The sequence below is a fragment of the Phyllopteryx taeniolatus genome, chromosome 23 (genome assembly GCF_024500385.1).
Source record: "Phyllopteryx taeniolatus isolate TA_2022b chromosome 23, UOR_Ptae_1.2, whole genome shotgun sequence".
NCBI lineage: Eukaryota > Metazoa > Chordata > Actinopteri > Syngnathiformes > Syngnathidae > Phyllopteryx > Phyllopteryx taeniolatus.
The window spans coordinates 7,006,788-7,024,824 of NC_084524.1; the positions used below are offsets into that span (position 1 = coordinate 7,006,788).

Below are 18,037 nucleotides of genomic sequence, written 5' to 3' on the forward strand. Positions count from 1 at the left end.
AGCCTGACTAGATCCTTTTTTCCACCCTCTTTTTTTATTCAGAAAATTTACCATATACATTTAAAACCCTCATAAATTACAACAGTAGAGTTAGTTGTGATTCTCTGTACGACATATCGGAACAAATGTTCGAAGTGGAGTGAAGCGAGGTTTCATACAACCGAGCATATATGACTCGCGCCAATATTGTTTGTTCGAGTGGAGCCGCTGTACTGTGACGTAATCACCAGGCGCGCAGGCCACCGAAGGACCCCGACTAATCTTGGGGCCCGATCACGTCGCCGCCGCCTGTTTGGGTCCAGAATCACGGGACTGTGATTGACCATCTCGCGTTCGTTCTGTAAGTAACTTGTGGAAAATAAATGTGTAGTAGTTTTCCCCTCCTATGTGCGAGTGCCATACGCCCTCTTATGACAGCGCTGGTCCATTGGTGGTGTTGTTTTTCTCCAAACTTTATTAATTACATTTTCTCCGCCTTTGCAAAAAAAAAAAAAAGACGTGCAGAGGCAGCTCTGTACAATGTAATGTAATTGGTTAAACATTTAACATACAACAGCAACTTAAAAAGAAAAAAACATTTGGGAATGGTTATATAATCGAAGGTTATTTTTATTTAGTTATTTTTATTTTTTTTAAATGCTCTGTCATGTTTTGCTGTTCCGCACCTCAGTGACACAAAGTTTGTCCAAATGGTGTTGCCCTACATGGTCCACTGCAGATCTACTTGTTTTTTCTCCTTCCCCAAACAACTAACTGCACAAAATCTACCTCAGTTTGTATCGAACGGGCCGAATCCTCGTCACTGTAAGTCCATCTACTTTACGCAACTAAAACGCTTTTCGTTAAATCGTCGTTGTCCGGTGGAAGTCGTCTCGGTTAACGTTGAAGTTTCTGTGCTTAGCTTAGCTTCGTTTAGCTTAGCTTGCTAACAAAAGAGACGCGTTTGTGATCAACACTCAAAGTTGAGCTGAGATCAAGCGTGAGCGTAAATATTATTTTTTTTCACGCCATCTTCTAGTAAGGAATGTGGCCGAGAATGTCTACTAATACATAAATGTAGGAGAAAAAAAACAACTACATCCTATAAGATTAATTTGTCTAAGATACTAATAACCCATGACACGTATGTTCTGAATCATTTTGTTAAATGTCTATAATGTTTCAACAAATGTTCTCCTGAGGTCACAAATTAGCTGTCTTCCTTCTGTGTCATATCTCTTACAATGCATAATTACATGTTCTACTGTTTCCTCTTGTTGACTTTGGTGCTTTGCCATTTTTACCCAACGTACTGTTTAACCCACAATGTCCAAATCTGAAGCTTGATATAATTGTTTCATATGTCCGATTTACAATTGCTTTTCTCATCCCTCCAACCCAGAGCGGAAAGTGTTGGGAAAATGTGTGCGAGGAGGACACCAGAGTACGAAAAGGAACTTTGGGGACCAAAAGAGGAGAAGGAGCCACGTCAACTACTGGACGCTGTGTTCAATCTGCAGCCTCCAACTGTTCAACGCAGAGCAGGTCTGTTCACTTCTCTCTCACTTGTTTAGAAAATGCCCTCCATTTTGAACAGTGTTACCGTGTTTATTTACAGTCCGTGAGTGACGTTACATACAGTACAATACAACTAGGCCTGCAGCTATTGAATATTTTAGTATTCGTGTAGCCTACAAAAAATTTACACAGTATTTGAATAACTTTGATTATTTTTGAATTTACATTTTTTTTTAAATTGTTTTTGAAACACAAGGAAAAATAAGCAATTTCACATAATAATTGGCAACAATTGTTTTTTTTCTTTTTTGATAAGCTGTTTTTTCCCCCTTAAATTCACGATGAGCAGGAAACTGTATTTTCTTGTCTCTCAACATTTTCAGTGAGACAAATAATAAATAAAACACAAATAGAAATAAATTTCAGTTTAAACTAAGCATTTCTTACCTGAAAAAACAAGGAATTAATAATTTAAAAAAAACATAAACAGCCTTTCAACTACATTTGAGCAGGTAGCATTTTAGCGTGTGACATAATTCAGTATATGTTCACTTAAAGAGCAACTAACTAAACTCAAATAAAGATACCTCGACACCTTATTCCTCATGTTAGGGAAACATTTTTATTTTTATTGCACTACTTTCAACAAACAATATGTAACAGTTTTCAGTGTAAAGTGAATCTATGTATACGAATAAATGATAGATAATAACAATTAAATGTACCCCCCCCCAAAAAAAATACCATTATGCTTTTACAAAGGACAATCACGAATTGCAACTTAACAGGAGCAAATACAGTTAATTCATAAAACACGATAACATAAGGCGGTAAGCACCGACTTTTCATTTGAAAATGCCCGTCGACAATAAACTTGTCTCCGTTGTGCTGCTTGACCATCGGTCAGTCGTTTTCAGTACTGACATCTGTACTTTTGCCTACACAAGCCAACAGACACGGCAAAAGTCTCGAGCGAGGGGCACACAATATATAGGAATACTGCATCGTACGTAAAAGCTTGTGCCGCGTCACTGTAACATATATGAATATATAATGCGTATAGTCGTGCTCAAAAATATTGGCACCCCTGGGGTGGCATTATTTCAAGCCGTGAGTGTATAAAAAGACATGCTTTTGATATAGCGTCACATGGAGCCAGTGGCCACTCTCTTTTTCTGTTGTGCAGCTGCTACTTGGCTGCTCGTCGTCGTCACTGTCTGATCGGCTCAATCATGTACGCTTTGACGATGCCAAGTTCAGTTGTGTGCTCCTGTTGGTCGAAATCATCGTCGTCCTCATATTCCGACACGTTGCTCGCCATTGCGTATGGTGTGTAGTGCGTTGTGCTTGTCAATTGCAACGTCACTTCCGGTAGCCCTTGCGGTGGCTAGAGTAACCACACCCCGGTGTCTTGAGCTTCGCGTATGTTCGGGGTGTGCTGAATATGGCGACGGGACAAGCCCAAAGGAAACGAAGAAGAAATTAAAAGTTCAATTATAAATACTTGTTTTATTTCATGTATTTTATGTATTTCTTGCAGCACTATATAAGAGCGGGGATCACCAACATGGTGCCTGCAAGCACCAGGTAGCCCCCAAGGACCACAATAGTAGCACCAAGGTCTGTTCTAAAGATAGCTCACCAATGATGGGACATTGTGATTTACCAAGTGTTAATTATTTATTTGTTTGTTTATTTATTCATTTAAACTTAACATAGAACAAGTTTATTAATGTACCAAATGTACAGTAGGTACGGAAAGTATTCAGACCCCCTTATATTTTTCACTTTGTTATATTGCAGCCATTTGTTAAAATCATTTTTTTCCTCAATAATGTACGCACAGCAACCCATATTGACAGAAAAAATTGAATTGTTGAAATTTTTTCAGATTTACTTAAAAAAAAAAAAAACCTGAAATATCACACAGCCATAAGTATTCAGACCCTTTGCTCAGTATTTAGTAGAAGCACCCTTTTGAGCTAATACAGCCATGAGTCTTTTGGGGAATGATGAAACAGGTTTTTCACACCTGGATTTGGGGATCATCTGCCATTCCTCCTTGCAGATCCTCTCCAGTTCTGTCTGGTTGGTATGGTGAAGGTTGGTGTGCAGCCATTTTCAGGTCTCTCCATAGATGCTCCATTGGGTTTAAGTCAGGGCTCTGGCTGGGCCATTCAAGAATGGTCACGGAGTTGTTCTGAACCCACTCAGTGATTTTAGCTGTGTGCTTCGGGTCATTGTCTTGTTTGAAGGTGAACCTTCGGCCCAGTCTGAGGTCCTGAGCGCTCTGGAGAAGGTTTTCGTCCAGGATATCCCTGTACTTGGCCACATTCATCTTTCCTTCGATTGCAACCAGTCGTCCTGTCCCTGCAGCTGAAAAATGCCCCCACAGCATGATGCTGCCACCACCATGCTTCACGTTGGGACTGTATTGGACAAGGTATGAGCAGTGTCTGGTTTTCTCCACACATACTGCTAAGAATTAAGGCCAAAAAGTCCTATCTTGGTCTCATCAGACGAGAGCATCTTACTTCTCACCATCTTGGATTCCTTCAGGTGTTTTTTTTTTTAGCAAACTCCATGCAGGCTTTCATGTCTTGCAGTGAGGAGAGGCTTCCGTTGGGCCACTCTGCCGTAAAGCCCTGACTGGTGGAGGGCTGCAGTGATGGTTGACTTTCTAGAACTAGAATCTCCCAACTGCATCTCTGCAGCTCAGCCACGGTGAGCTTTGGGGTTCTTCTTTACCTCTCTCACCAAGGCTCTTCTCCCCCGATTGCTCAGTTTGGCCGGACGGCCAGCTCTCGGAAGGGTTCTGATCGTCCCAAACGTCTTCTATGTCAGGATAATGCAGGCCACTGTGCTCTTAGGAACCTTAAGTGCAGCATTAATTTTTTTGTAACCTTGGCCAGATCTGTGCCTTTCCACAATTCTGTCTCTGAGCTCTTCAGGCAGTTCGTTTGACCTCACAATTCTCATTTGCTCTGACATGCACTGTGAGCTGTAAGGTCTTATATAGACAGGGGTGTTGCTTTCCTAATCAAATCTAATCAGTATAATCAAATACAGCTGAACTACAGTACAATGAAGGTGTAGAACCATCTCAAGGATGATCAGAAGAAATGAACAGCACCAGAGTTAAATATGTCACAACAAAGGGTCTGAATACTGGGTGATATTTCAGTTGTTCTTTTTGAATAAATCGGGGAAAATTTCAACTATTCCGTTTTTTTCTGTCCATTTAGGATGCGGTGTGTACATTGAGGAAAAAAATGAACTTACAGTGGGGCAAAAATGTATGTAGTCAGCCACCAATTGTGCAAGTTCTCCCACTTAAAAAGATGAGAGAGGCCTGTAATTTTCATCAGAGGTATCCAGAATAATCCAGAAAATCACTGTCTGATTTAAAAAAAAAAAAAAAATTGTAAATAATTTACTAGCAAATTATGGTGGAAAATAAGTATTTGGTCACCTACAAACAAGCAAAATTTCTGGCAGTCACAGACTTCTTCTTTAAGAGGCTTCTCTCCTCCACTTGTTACCTGTATTAATGGCACCTCTTTGAACTCATTGTCAGTATAAAAGACACCTGTCCACAACCTCAAACAGTCACACTCCAAACTGGCCAAGACCAAAGAGCCTGTCAAAGGACACCAGAAACAAAATTGTAGACCTGCACCATGCTGGGAAGACTGACTCTGCAGTAGGTAAGCAGCCTAGTATGAAGAAATCAACTGTGGGAGCAATTATTAGAAAATCGAAGACATACAAGACCACTGATAATCTCCCTTGATCTGGGGCTCCACGCAAGGTCTCTTGGGTTCTTTTTGACCTCTCTCACCAAGGCTCTTCTCCCCCGATTGCTCAGTTTGGCCGCACGGCCAGCTCCAGGAAGGATTCTGATCGCCCCCAAACGTCTTCCATTTCATGATTATGGAGGCCACTGTGCTCTAAGGAACCTTAAGTGCAGCAGAATAATTTTTTTTTGTAGCCTTGGCCAGATCTGTGCCTTGTCACAATTCTGTCTCTGAGCTCTTCAGGCAGTTCCTTTGACCTCATGATTCTCATTTGCTCTGACATGCACTGTCATGTGCATGATGCTGTGGGGGTGTTTTTCAGCTGCAGGGACATGACGCTCAAAAGGGTGCTTCTACTAAATACTAGGCTTTACACAATCAGGATTTTTGAGGTCGAGTTGAAATAACCGATCACCGATCCGATCACATCATGGAGGAATGTGTCTATTTAAATTACCTGTTCATTTGCTCTATATACTTGTGTACTTAATTGCTCAAAAATTATACTTACAATAAATCATGTATCTTTGTTCCTCTATTTATGCCAGTGAGGCATAGTGACAGACAGAACAAATGATAAATGGTCTTCTATTAGATGGCAGGAAGTACATACAGTAATTAGTGTATCCACTTTTTGTGACATTTTTGTTTGTTGGTGTGCCGTGAGATTTTTAAATTTTAAAATACGTTCCTTGGCTCCATAAGGGTGGAAATGACGGCTCTAGTCAGATCGTGTATTCTAATCAGTCAGTTCAAACCAACATTTCATGACAGAAATAATGGGTCCTAACTTACTGTAATTAAATTACTTCACCCATACCGAAACCTTTAGAGCATGATTCGACAGAACGGCAGCATGTTTACGTCCAACCATTCGTGGTACAACTAGCTTGCTAGGCTACATAACGTTCTGTTGCCTGCTTGCGAGCCGTATCGTATTAAAAAGTACGTGAACATAACTCAAGCAAGCCTTAAACGAATGTCCTGTCCTGAGCACCGTTGACCACCAACACACATTTTTCCCCATTTTGTCCTTATAGTACAAAGTCGGCGAGCTCCACTCTTGTTGTCGTCGCCACGGTAACGAGTGTATCCGGTCACTTTTGAGTTGACAAGATAAAGCCCAGTGATAATAAAAAACAGGATGCTGTGGTATCGGAATCCGATATTTTATTGCAGTAGTCTGACATAGTGCAATCCTGAAAGAGAAAATTTGTCTTGTAGTCTGATCCGGCCGGGCATTACGTGTTGTCTGTCTCAGACGTGTTGTCTGTCCCACCACGCCGACATATTATTATTTATTTTTTTAATAACTTAAAAGTAATAACCAATACTACGTCAAAAGACACCCGACAAGGCTAAAAATAAACTAGCTTTTGGATTCAAATATACTGTGCACGATGGCGAGGTGGAGTAAATGTCTTTTGCGGATCGGATCAGCGAATTATGACATTAAAGCCGATTACCATAAAATGGTAAATATCGCCCGATACCGATCAGCCTGATAAAATCGGTGTAAAGTTTACTAAATACTGAGCAAAGGGTCTGAATACTTATGGCTGTGTGATATTTCAGTTTTTCTTTTTTTCACCTCTGAAATTTTGGTTGTAGAGACAATGGCATGTTGTCGGTCTGGAAAGGAGTCTCCATCGAAGGTCTCTTTCCATCCGAGTCACGACACCGTTTGATGAAGTAATTCACAGCAATAATTCATAATCCAACAATAAGTCTGCTGCGAGGATGTAAATTTAATGAAGGCAAGCCGGCTTGGGTGAACTGAACAAACGTGGACGAGGTCCACGCTGGTTCGTCGAACCCTGAACAAGGAATTTGGTCTGTCTACATAAGAGAGAACTTTAGGAACTTAATACCTTTTCAAGGCACTTTAGGTCCCAGGTTGTCATCAATCACGCGATGGTCATGGGAGCGCCGATGGTCAACTACACAGACGACAGACCGATAGAGTTTGCGGAATAAGGAAGGAGACCTACCGATTATTGTACGAGTAACCCAGTGAGTAAGTTGCGTTTGTCGCGGATATGCAGGCATAAATGTCCCATCGACTTGTCAACGTATTGAATAACACCTAATAAGACATTCAAACTACCAAAAGAAAAATTTCAAAGGTTTGTATTGCACTGCATTGTTTGTGTTTAATAGTTTTGGATCGTATCATTCTAAATAAACCAATAGTATCCTTGAAGGGAATAGCCAACCACGAATCGTGGTGTAAGGGTTGGGTGAGGGAGTCACAGGGGTTCGACGGAGCACAAGACACAGTGTATGCGTGTCTGTAAAAGCCTTTTTATCATCATATTTAGGAATGTTTTTTCTTTTTTTGTTGTTGTTGTAGTCAACAATATGTCATCGACATGCAAGTTGAGCGGCATCGCTGTGGCGTCAGATGGCGCATCCAGTAAGAAAATTGCAGAGATTTCAGAATCATCTTTATTTGCCAAGTATGTCCAAAAAAACCAAGGAATTTGTCTCCGGTAGTTGGAGCTGCTCTAGTACGACAACAGACAGTCAATTGACAGAGAACACTTTTAAAGACATTGATAAAAACAGTAACTGAACTTCAAGGAATGTATGCAGTTTAAAGTGACTAGTAGTGCGATAATCTGGGACAATGTTGATTGTGCAAAATCTGGGACAATGTTGATTGTGCAAATGTTGCAGATACTCCTGAGTCAGTGTGCAAGTGGTGCAGATGCTACTCTCGCATGAGTGGCCAGTATTGGTCAACAACAGATATGCACATAGTGCAGCGTGGCGAGACTGCTACAATGAGTGCATGAGTAGTATATAATTGGCCCGACAGAAATGTGACAACAAACTCAAGACAAAAAAATGGGCCGCATGTTGCAATGGAATTGTAGGTTAGCTGTTTAAGAAGTTGATTGCAAGAGGGAAGAAGCTGTTGGAATGTCTGCTAGTTCGAGTTTGCATTGATCGATTGGGCCTACCTGAGGGAAGGAGCTGGAAGAGCCGGTGACCGGGATGCAGAAGGTCCGAGAGGATTTTGCACGCTCTTGTCTTAGTTCTGGCAACGTGCAAGTCCTCAATGGTGGGTAGGGGGGTACCGACAATCTTTTCAGCAGTTTTGATTGTCCGTTGCAGTCGGAGTTTGTCCTTTTTTGTAGCAGCACCAAACCAGACTGTGATGGAAGAACACAGGACTGATTCGATGACTGCTGTGTAGAACTGCCTCAGCAGCTCCCGTGGCAGGCTGTGCTTTCTCAGAAGCCGCACGAAGTATATACTCTGCTGGGCCTTTTTGAGGATGGAGTTGATGTTGATCGCCCACTTCAGGTCTTGAGAGACTGTAATTCCCAAGAACTTGAAGGTCTCGACCGTTGACACAAGGCAGCTGGACAACGTGAGGGGCAGCTGTGGCGAAGGATGCCTCCTGAAGTCCACGAACATCTCTACAGTCTTGAGCGTGTTCAGCTCCAGGTTGTGTCGGCCGCACCACAGCTCCAGCCTGTCCACTTCCTGTCGATATGCAAACTCGCCACCGTTCTTGATGAGGCCGATGACAGTGGTGTCATCTGCAAACTTCAGGAGTTTGACAGCCGGGTGCGTTGAGGTGCAGTCATTCGTGTAGGGAGAGAAGAGCAGTGGAGAGAGGACACAACCTTGGGGTGCCCCAGTGCTGATGCTGTGTGTGGATGAGGTGGCCTCCCCCAGCATCACCTGCTGTGTCATGCCTGTCAGGAAGCTGTAAATCCACTGGCAGATGGCAGGTGAGACGCTGAGGTGGAGAAGCTTGGAGGAAAGGAGTTCAGGAATGATGGTGTTGAACGCTGAGCTGAAGTCCACGAACAGGATCCTCGCGTAGGTCCCTGCACTGTCGAGGTGTTCTAGGATGAAGTGCAGTCCCATGTTGACTGCATCAGCCGGAGACCTGTTCGCTCGGTAGGCAAACTGCAGGGGGTCCAGCAGGGGGCCTGTGACGCTCTTGAGGTGGTCCAGCATGAGACGTTCAAAGGACTTCATGACCACAAATGTCAAGGCGACAGGCCTGTAGTCATTTAGACCCGAGATTGTAGGTTTCTTGGGGACTGGAATGATGGTGGATCGTTTGAAACAGGATGGTACTTGGCACAGTTCCAGAGATCTATTGAAGATTTGTGTGAAGACTGGAGCGAGCTGGTCCGTGCAGACTTTGAGACAGGATGGAGACACATGGTCTGGGCCTGCCGCTTTGTTAGTCTTTTGTTGTTTGAAGATGCGTCTCACAGCCTGTTCGTGGATGGTTAACGCAGAAGTCAGAGGTGTGATTGTGGTCGGTGGTGCGGCTGGGTGGGTGTGGGGTGTGAAAGTGTCCTTTTCAAATCTGCAGTAGAAGGTGTGCAAGTCATTGCCTAGTGTGCTATTGTTCTCAGCTTGAGGGGATCGTCGCTTGTAATTTGTCAGCGACTGAAATGCATGCCGGACTGATTTAGTCGTTGGCGCTAACCTGTTTTTCCAACTTTGCTGCATAGTTCCTCTTTGCAATGGTAATTTCTTTAGTCACCTGGTTTCTAGCTCGATTATTCAGGGCCCTGTCCCCGCTTTGATATGCATCCTCCTTAGCTTGGCGAAGTTGCTTAAGTTTGGCAGTGAACCACGACTTGTTGTTGTTGAATGTGCGGAGCCCAAACAGCAATATATACATAGACATGAATAGATACGCCAGTGCGCTGTAGCAGCCCGGCTAAATGATATGCCTACGTTGTGCCCACATTGGTGTGGGCAACATTCCCATCAAATATTTTATTTCTCAAGTTTACTTTTTTGTCGTCAAAACGTGCTTTTAATGCAAAACATTATAAAAAAAATAAAAAAAAGTGCCCAAAATATTTACTTGGCTTTACACGATCAGGATTTTTGGGGCTGATCACTGATCAGCGAGTTTAAAAAAACAAAAAAAAAATGATCACTGATCCGATCACAAGATGGAGCAATGTGTCTATTTAAATGACTTTGTCATTTACTGGATATACTTGTGTACTGAATGCTGAGTATCTTCAAACGTATTCTCTAATCAGGTCATGTATTCTAATCAGTCATGTCAAACCAACATTACAACATGACAGAAATAATGGGTGCTAATTTAATGTAATTAAATTATCGTAATGTCTCGTGTATTATGCGCATTTTCCCGCTCCAAAAATGGTCAAAAGTCATTAGTGCACATTACACATGCCGCCATCTAGTGGTTATAAAAAAGCTGTACACTTTCATTCCAAAACGCCACCGCCACCTCGTGGTTATAAAAAAGGTGTAGCCTACAATTTCATTCCAATATGACAGGGGGTACGTATGACTGCATATATGTACAGTTATGTGCATAAGTTTACATACCCTGGCAGAATTTGAAAAATATAGTTGTTTTTTAATATGACTGAATGAACAACAACCATCATTAAGTTCTTTGTTATGTTTAATGATAATGCTTTTCTGAAATGCTTGACCGTTTAATTTGAATCCCATTAAAATAAAATTACCGTATTTTCACGACCATAAGGCTGACTTAAAAGTCTTACATTTTCTCCAAAATGGACGGGGCGCCTTATAATGCGGCGCGCCTTATGTGTGCACCGAGTTCTGTAATCTGTAAATGTTGTTGTGACTTTGATGAGCGCGCCCCTTGACTGACTGGGAGCATTTTCTGCTGACACGTTGCTTATATAGAGGAAAGGCAGACGTGACTGAGGACACCATGCGGGCGTAAAGGGGGGAGGGTGCGCGTGAAAGAGGACGCTAATGGCACGCCCCCTGTAGGTATATAGCGCCGGTATGTACATTGTGCAAAACAACATTGATTTGGCTAAGGACCCCCGAAAATGACACCTCCGAAGAGGCACTCACTGTCGACTTTTCTGTTCTTTGTCCACTCATGGTTGAAGAAGGGTTCAGCTTTTGCTAGCTTTTGGATTCAAATATACTGTGTACGATGGCAACACAGAGTAAATGTATTTTGCGCAGCAAATTATGACATTAAAGCCGATCAGCATAAAATGCTTATCATCGACCGATACCGATCAAGCCGATCTGATCGGTGTAAAGTCTAATATTTACTCTTACCCATGAACCCTTTTCAAGGATTGTAAAAAATAACCAACATACTTTTTGTGAAAATATGAGTGGCACTTATCAAGGTGAAAGCCAACAGGAAAATTCACAATTTACTGTAAATTTTCATTGACTTCTGATTGGGTTTTTATGCGAAATTCATGTTTTGTTGGTTTTGTTCTTTGAACACAGTCCTTTTGTGTGCACCTGATGTGTGGTTAATTTTGTGTACAAATAAAATATATCCACAAAGCTTGAACCATGGCAACTGGACTGTGCGTGTTTGTTGAACAAACAACATACAAGAACAGTCCAGTTGCCATAATTCAACCTTTGTGGATTACCCTGACCTGGTTGACTGAGAATCTACACAGACAATGAAAAATATACCTGTTTTGAATTTGAAATGAACCACATTTTATTTTTCTAAGTAGGAAGGGTTCTGTGAATGCGTGTATGAAATTTGCCGGGTTCCATACCTTCAACAAGGTTAAAAAACACTGCTGTATATTGTATTTTGACATGACAATATATATTTAAAAAAAAATTAAAAACACTTTTTTTTTTTGCAATATTGTAAATTGGGAATAGGAAATTCTTTCCGTGAGTAACCAAGGATAGGCTCTCCAAAAAAATTTTAATAGGTGCATTTGCGAATGTCATTCCATACCATTAAAGCCACAACATGAGAATTTACTTGACCAAACCATGTGTGTTTGTCATCTTGTCTTGCAGACATCAGTGGAAATCTTTGTACTGAGCGGCAGGTGCCAGATCCCCCTCACATTAAAGAGGAGGTGGAGGAGGAGGATATTACCAAGTTGCCATTCACTGGTCTCCGTTTGAAGACTGAAGATAAAGATGAAGGTCAAAGTGAGGAGAACCGAGGGTCGGAGCAGACAAGCAGCAACTCAAGTCAACACATGACCGCAGAAGGTGATGGAGAACACTGTGGAGGATCACAAGAAGATGGACTCATCGCTCCATTGTCAGATAGTGATGACCTGACATCACACTCTTCTGACTATGATGATGATGAACAGTCTGAAGGTGATATGACAGGTCACACTGACAACAAACAATGGGAATGTTCTCAGTGTGGGAAAACCTTTGCTTATAGTAGCCGTTTGAAACGACACAAAAGAACACACACGGGTGAGAAACCTTTTGCCTGCTCAGTTTGTAGTAAAAGATTTTCTCAGAAGGAACACTTAAGGAGTCACACAAGTACTCACACTGGTGAGAAACCTCTTGTCTGCTCAGTCTGCGGTCAAAGATTCTCCCATAAGGGAAGCCTTATTATACACACAAGGACCCATACTGGACAAAAACCTTTTTCCTGCTCAGTTTGTAGTCAAAGATTCACTCAGAAGGGAGACTTAAGAAAACACAACAGAACCCACACTGGAGAGAAACCCTTTTCCTGCTTAGTGTGTGGTCAAAGATTCTCTGTAAAGGGAACCTTAAAAGCGCACACAAGAACACACACTGGAGAGAAACCCTTTGCCTGCTCGGTTTGTGGCCAAAGATTCTCTCATAAGGGAAGCATGAAAATACACACAAGAACCCATACTGGAGAGAAACCTTTTCCCTGCTCAGTTTGTGGTCAAAGATTCTCTCGTAGGGGAAGCTTAAGAATACACACAAGAACCCATACTGGAGAGAAACCTTTTCCCTGCTCAGTTTGTGGTCAAAGATTCTCTAATAGGGGAAACTTAAGTATGCACACACGAACCCATACTGGTGAGAAACCTTTTCCCTGCTCACTTTGTGGTCAAAGATTCCCTCTCAAGGAAAGCTTAAAAAGACACATTAGAGCACATACTGGAGAAAAACCCTTTGCCTGCTCAGTTTGTGGTCATAGGTTCTCCATAAAGGGAAACTTAAAAGCACACATCAGAACTCACAAAGGCAAAGGGGACGCTTGAAAATACACACAAGAACCCACACTGGTGATTAAACCATTTTCCTGCTCAGTTTGTTCCAAAAGATTCACTCAGAAGGGACAGTTTAATACACACATAAGAACCCACACTGATGAGAATCCTTTTGCCTGCGCTATTTGTGGTCAAAGATTCTCTAGTATGTATGGGGCTAAGACACACAAGTGTGCTGCTGAGAATGGCGGTGATCAGAAAGCTTAGGTTAGGTTTATTTGATTAGCTTTCATTCAGAGAATAATTTCAGAAAAGCAACAAAGGATGAAGCCATGGCTTATGCCTGCACTGAGCTTTACAAAACAAAAAACAAACAAAAAATCCATCAATGGACCAACACAAATTTCAATATCTGACACGAGTGAAATTAGGCAGTAATAGAACACATATTTTGGCTATTTAGACCTCTATAGAGTGACTCTCTAACATGGACCAAGTATAAAAGAGTCGATTTCATTGTCATACTAATGTCCAGAAAAGGCTCCTCTGACAGCGACTTCTGTTTGACCCAGTTTTGTATCCGCTTTGTCTGTATTTGTCTGATGTCTAAGACCCTCCCTTTCCCTCTGATTGGTTGCCTCTGTGTAGAAGACCCACTTGTGAGAGCACACGTGTTTATGTTGGCGGCACTGGCTCTGGAGCGGAGCGGTAGGCGGAGATCTTCGCTAGTGACGTAGATCAGCTTGAGAAATTCTAATTACCTGATTTCAGGCCTCTCGGCAGAAAAGCCTCTGGAACTCAGCAATGCGACGACCATTTTAATTAATAGTACATGAGTACTGAGGCGCCATAGAGCCAATATTGCATCCCAAATACCCCCAAAAAAGTTGGTGTCTTTAAAATATGGCACCTTTCAACAAACAAAAAAACAAGCTTAGCACAAATTTGTCGAAAAAGTCAAAGTAACAGGACTTTTCATTTATACCTTGGTCAGATATTTTTTCAGTACTTTAGTTTTTAAGTGGCTAAATAATGCATTTGTTGCTTCTGGGTATTTAGATTGGTTAATTATTTTTTTGGTCTTTTCTTTTGTAACTTAAACATGGGCTAAGAATTGGTTTTGTATGTTGCCCCATGTCTCAACACCGTAAGTCATGTATGGAAGTAATAGTGAGCAGTAAAGTGTATATAAAGATTTCATCTTGAGAACATCCGTGGTCTTATAGTTTTTTACCTTTTGTTTTTAACGTTGTCTTAATGTGGCTTCCAACAAAGCTTGGCATCAATAATCACTAAAAAAAAATTATTCTTGTACCATATAATCTTTCTATCTCAATGTAATATGCTGTGAGTTTAATCTGGTGTTTAATTTTTTTAGTGGCAAAAATGATCAACTTTTTGTTTAAATTTAGTGTTTATATTAAACCAGTTTTTCAATGTCTTTTAGTTCATTTTCCACAGTATTCAGAAGCGGTTGCAGGTTTTTGTCTGTATCAGCAAATAAAACGCATTTGAGTACTTAAGAGACATTGCAGCTCATTGATTGATTGATTATCATTGAGATATAATGTGAATCATTTGGGGCCTAATACAGACCCTTGGGGAACCCCATACACTTGTCCACAGCAGGTTTTGTATAGTTTGGATTTTTCATTGTTAAATTGCACATATTTATATCGATCATCCAAATAATTCACTTACAATATTTGCCTACCCTCTTATACCATAGCAGTTTTTTTCCATTAATATAGTATGATCCAGAGTGTTAAAAGCTTTTTTTCAGATCTATTAAAATGTCAACAGTGAATTCTTCATTATCTACTGTATGCTAGTAGATATCCCTACCACAAAATTCCATAACTGCCATTGAGGTGGTCCTTTATGCGCCAAAACCAAATTTATTTTCATTTGTAAGATATATTATGTATGTACATATATTATGTACTTCCCGAAGAATTTTTTAACCACATTTTTTAGAACTGTGGAAGTAGAGATATTGGTCTATAGTGAGTAAATTGATGTTTAACTAGCTGTTTTCATTTTTGAAATGAATAAATGGCAATTTGAATAGATTACAGATGTGAACGTGCTCGATAATACTTTTTACTAATATCAATATAACAATCAGTGGATTTTTTGGGGGAATTTTACAATTTCTAGTATTGTTTGCAGTGTTAATAAACAGGATGTTTTTTATTTATATATATATATATATATATATATACACTATATTTCTTGGCTCTGGAATTTCTTTTGCTGGGTCACAACCAATATGAACAAAAATATTACATTTATTAGATATATCTCTAAAGTTTTCCGCAACATTTTTATCTTTTGTAAAATATTCTGGATATTCAACATTTATGGAACAATTTTACGATTTAATACCCCACATTTCTTGTGTATTGCTCTTCTTTTACGCCAGTAGCGTGTGATAATGTTCGTTCTTGCTTATTCATAAAACATCTCATTTATTTTTACATTTTGTACTTTATTTCAACATATTTTGTCCTTAACTTTATAAATATTGTAATTTTTTTTTTTCTTTTTGCATGCATGCGCTATGCCTTTTGTAATCCAAGGCGTTTTAAAACAATGCTGTTTCCTGGTAACTGTTTCTAATGGACAATGTTTCTCATATACAGTAAACCCACATTCTTGTATTACCACATTTATCTTCATGTTGTCTTTGTCTTTTCTAAAAACCTGCTGTGGACAAGTGTTGAATTGGCACTGGTGCCAAAATACTTCAAGCAATGCATGCAGTTTGTCCAATGTTTTAGTGATGTCAATATCAAATAAGCGAATGATTGATTGAAATGGACTGTAAAGAAACTTTGACCTTTGGTGGTCAACTGTAAAGTGCTTATGTGATCCTAAATAAAACTGTAAGAGTAACTCAATTGTCTTGTATAGCAAATCAATTTTCCCCATTGAAAAGAATTGAAATGTCTTTAACCCATTCAAAACCCTCACAAAACATAAAATGGCCCAAGCGACAAGGTCTAAGTGGAAAAACTGCTTAATTGGTGCACCGGTACATCAAGGTAGCGTTGTACTTTGCTGCCTTTGCCTCTTGGGCGGCCTCCACCCGCTTCTCCCGTGGGACGGTCGGCTCCACAAGGATGACCGTCTTGGGTCATGTTACTATGACCAGTCGAGGGCCGAGGAAAGTGGAGCTGCCACATTACAACCTTGTACGTGTGCTCCTTCCATTTTGTGGACAAAACCCAGATGGAGGAACACTTGCAATTATATATCTATGTATATATAATATATATATATATATATATATATATTCAGTAACAGCTTTAGCAGCAATTTACACACACATTTTTTTTTACAAGTAAGAAAGGGTTAGGTCCTATTTTCTTAGGGCACATGCTATGGAAAATGTGTTGGGACAGTGAAGTGACAGGCCTAATATTGTATTGTGGGTTCAGATACAATATAATATAATATGCTTTTCATATTTCATTTATTCTTTTCATGCACATCTGTGATATGTTATGATGTGATTACTGAGGAAATGGGTCCAATGGAATATGAGCATTTGAATCCTGAGAAATGATTTATTCGTCTCGGTTCGTAGCAGACCCTTTAATCCTAATATGGTTTGAAGAAAGAAACGCCGAAGTCAATGTCTAGGTTATCAAATAAAAACAGGCAGAAGATAGGAACACAACAGAGAAAAGTGAGAGACTGTTTATCGCTTGTAACAGGATGTGGTTGTTTCTAAGTAACTGTCAGAAAGGCTGTCTAAGGATACTGTGCTGTGAAAAAGTAGTGGGCCCTATCACAAATTCTTATATTTTTGCATAGTTTCCCCAGTTTGTTTAAGATCATCAAACAAATATACCGTAATTTCTCGTGTATAATGCGCACCCCCCCCCCCAAAAAAAATTGTAAAGTCAATAGTGCGCATTATACATTATACTTTCACATTTTATAAATGTATGAGGCCCTCTCGAGGTGATGAAAAAGCTGTTACATTTTCATTCCAATGTGCCATCGCTCCCTAGAGGTTATGAAAATGTTGTACACTTACCTTCTTGTATGCCAGCGAGAGGTTATGAAAAAGGTGTAGCCTACACTTTCATTCCAATATGACAGGCGCAAAGGCAGCATCTATGACTGTACAATTGGATTCATAAGTTTACATTGCCAGGCAGACTTTGTGAAATATTGTTTTCCTTTTTTCTTTTTAAATACAACAGGCTGAACAACAATCATCATTCATTTCTTTATGGTTATGTTTTGTTTATTGATAATGTTTTTCTGAAATGCTTGGCAGTTTAATTTGAATCCCATTAAAATCAAATTGTGTTTCGCCTGGTCCTTCATGTTATCTTTAAAGAATTGTACACATCTTACAAATTCTGCCTGGGTAATCATACAAATGAGCACAACTATGTGTTTTCTCATTTTCTAAATAAACGTCGGGCTGTGAATTTCAAAATAAGAGCAAGTAAATAAAAATAAAGTATCATGTGTTCAAATAAAGTGCTTAACTTCTTAATATTTTTTTGAAAAAAACTAAAGTACAGATAATACTTTGTTTTGATCATACGGGTAGAAGCAAAATTCTGCATTGTAAAAATACATTATACATAAGTTGAAGGGTTTTCCAGAATTTTGAGGTCAACTTTGGGGGTGCGCATTACACACGAGAAATTATGGTAAATTGACAAATATAACCCAAGTGAACTTCAAATGCTGTTTTAAATTATTTCATTGATTAAGGAAAAAATGGCTCTGTGTGAAAAAGTAATTACCCCCCTTATTAAATAATTAATTGTGGCTAGT

The 18,037-nt window shown here is 40.1% G+C and overlaps 1 protein-coding gene across 2 annotated transcripts; it reads left to right on the top strand.

Annotated features, from left to right (window-relative positions):
* The first annotated feature begins 186 nt into the window (after positions 1-186).
* Positions 187-16,134, top strand: LOC133472566 (gastrula zinc finger protein XlCGF57.1-like). 2 transcript variants are annotated; one of them, XM_061763589.1, is made up of 3 exons: positions 187-340; positions 1,382-1,524; positions 12,090-16,134. In XM_061763589.1, exons 2-3 carry the CDS (start codon positions 1,401-1,403, stop codon positions 13,280-13,282), a joined length of 1,317 nt encoding a protein of 438 aa, XP_061619573.1. In that variant the 5' UTR covers positions 187-340; positions 1,382-1,400; the 3' UTR covers positions 13,283-16,134. The 2 variants fall into 2 exon arrangements, with proteins under 2 accessions (XP_061619573.1, XP_061619572.1); XM_061763588.1 differs by lacking the exon at positions 187-340 and adding an exon at positions 379-804.
* Positions 16,135-18,037: the final 1,903 nt, after the last annotated feature.

Excerpts from the sequence above, each read along its gene's own strand:
- LOC133472566 (XM_061763589.1), top strand. The coding sequence starts at position 1,401 with ATGTGTGCGAGGAGGACACCAGAGTACGAAAAGGAACTTTGGGGACCA. Across the intron at positions 1,525-12,089 it reads AACTGTTCAACGCAGAGCAG|ACATCAGTGGAAATCTTTGT; the intron begins GTCTGTTCACTT and ends CTTGTCTTGCAG.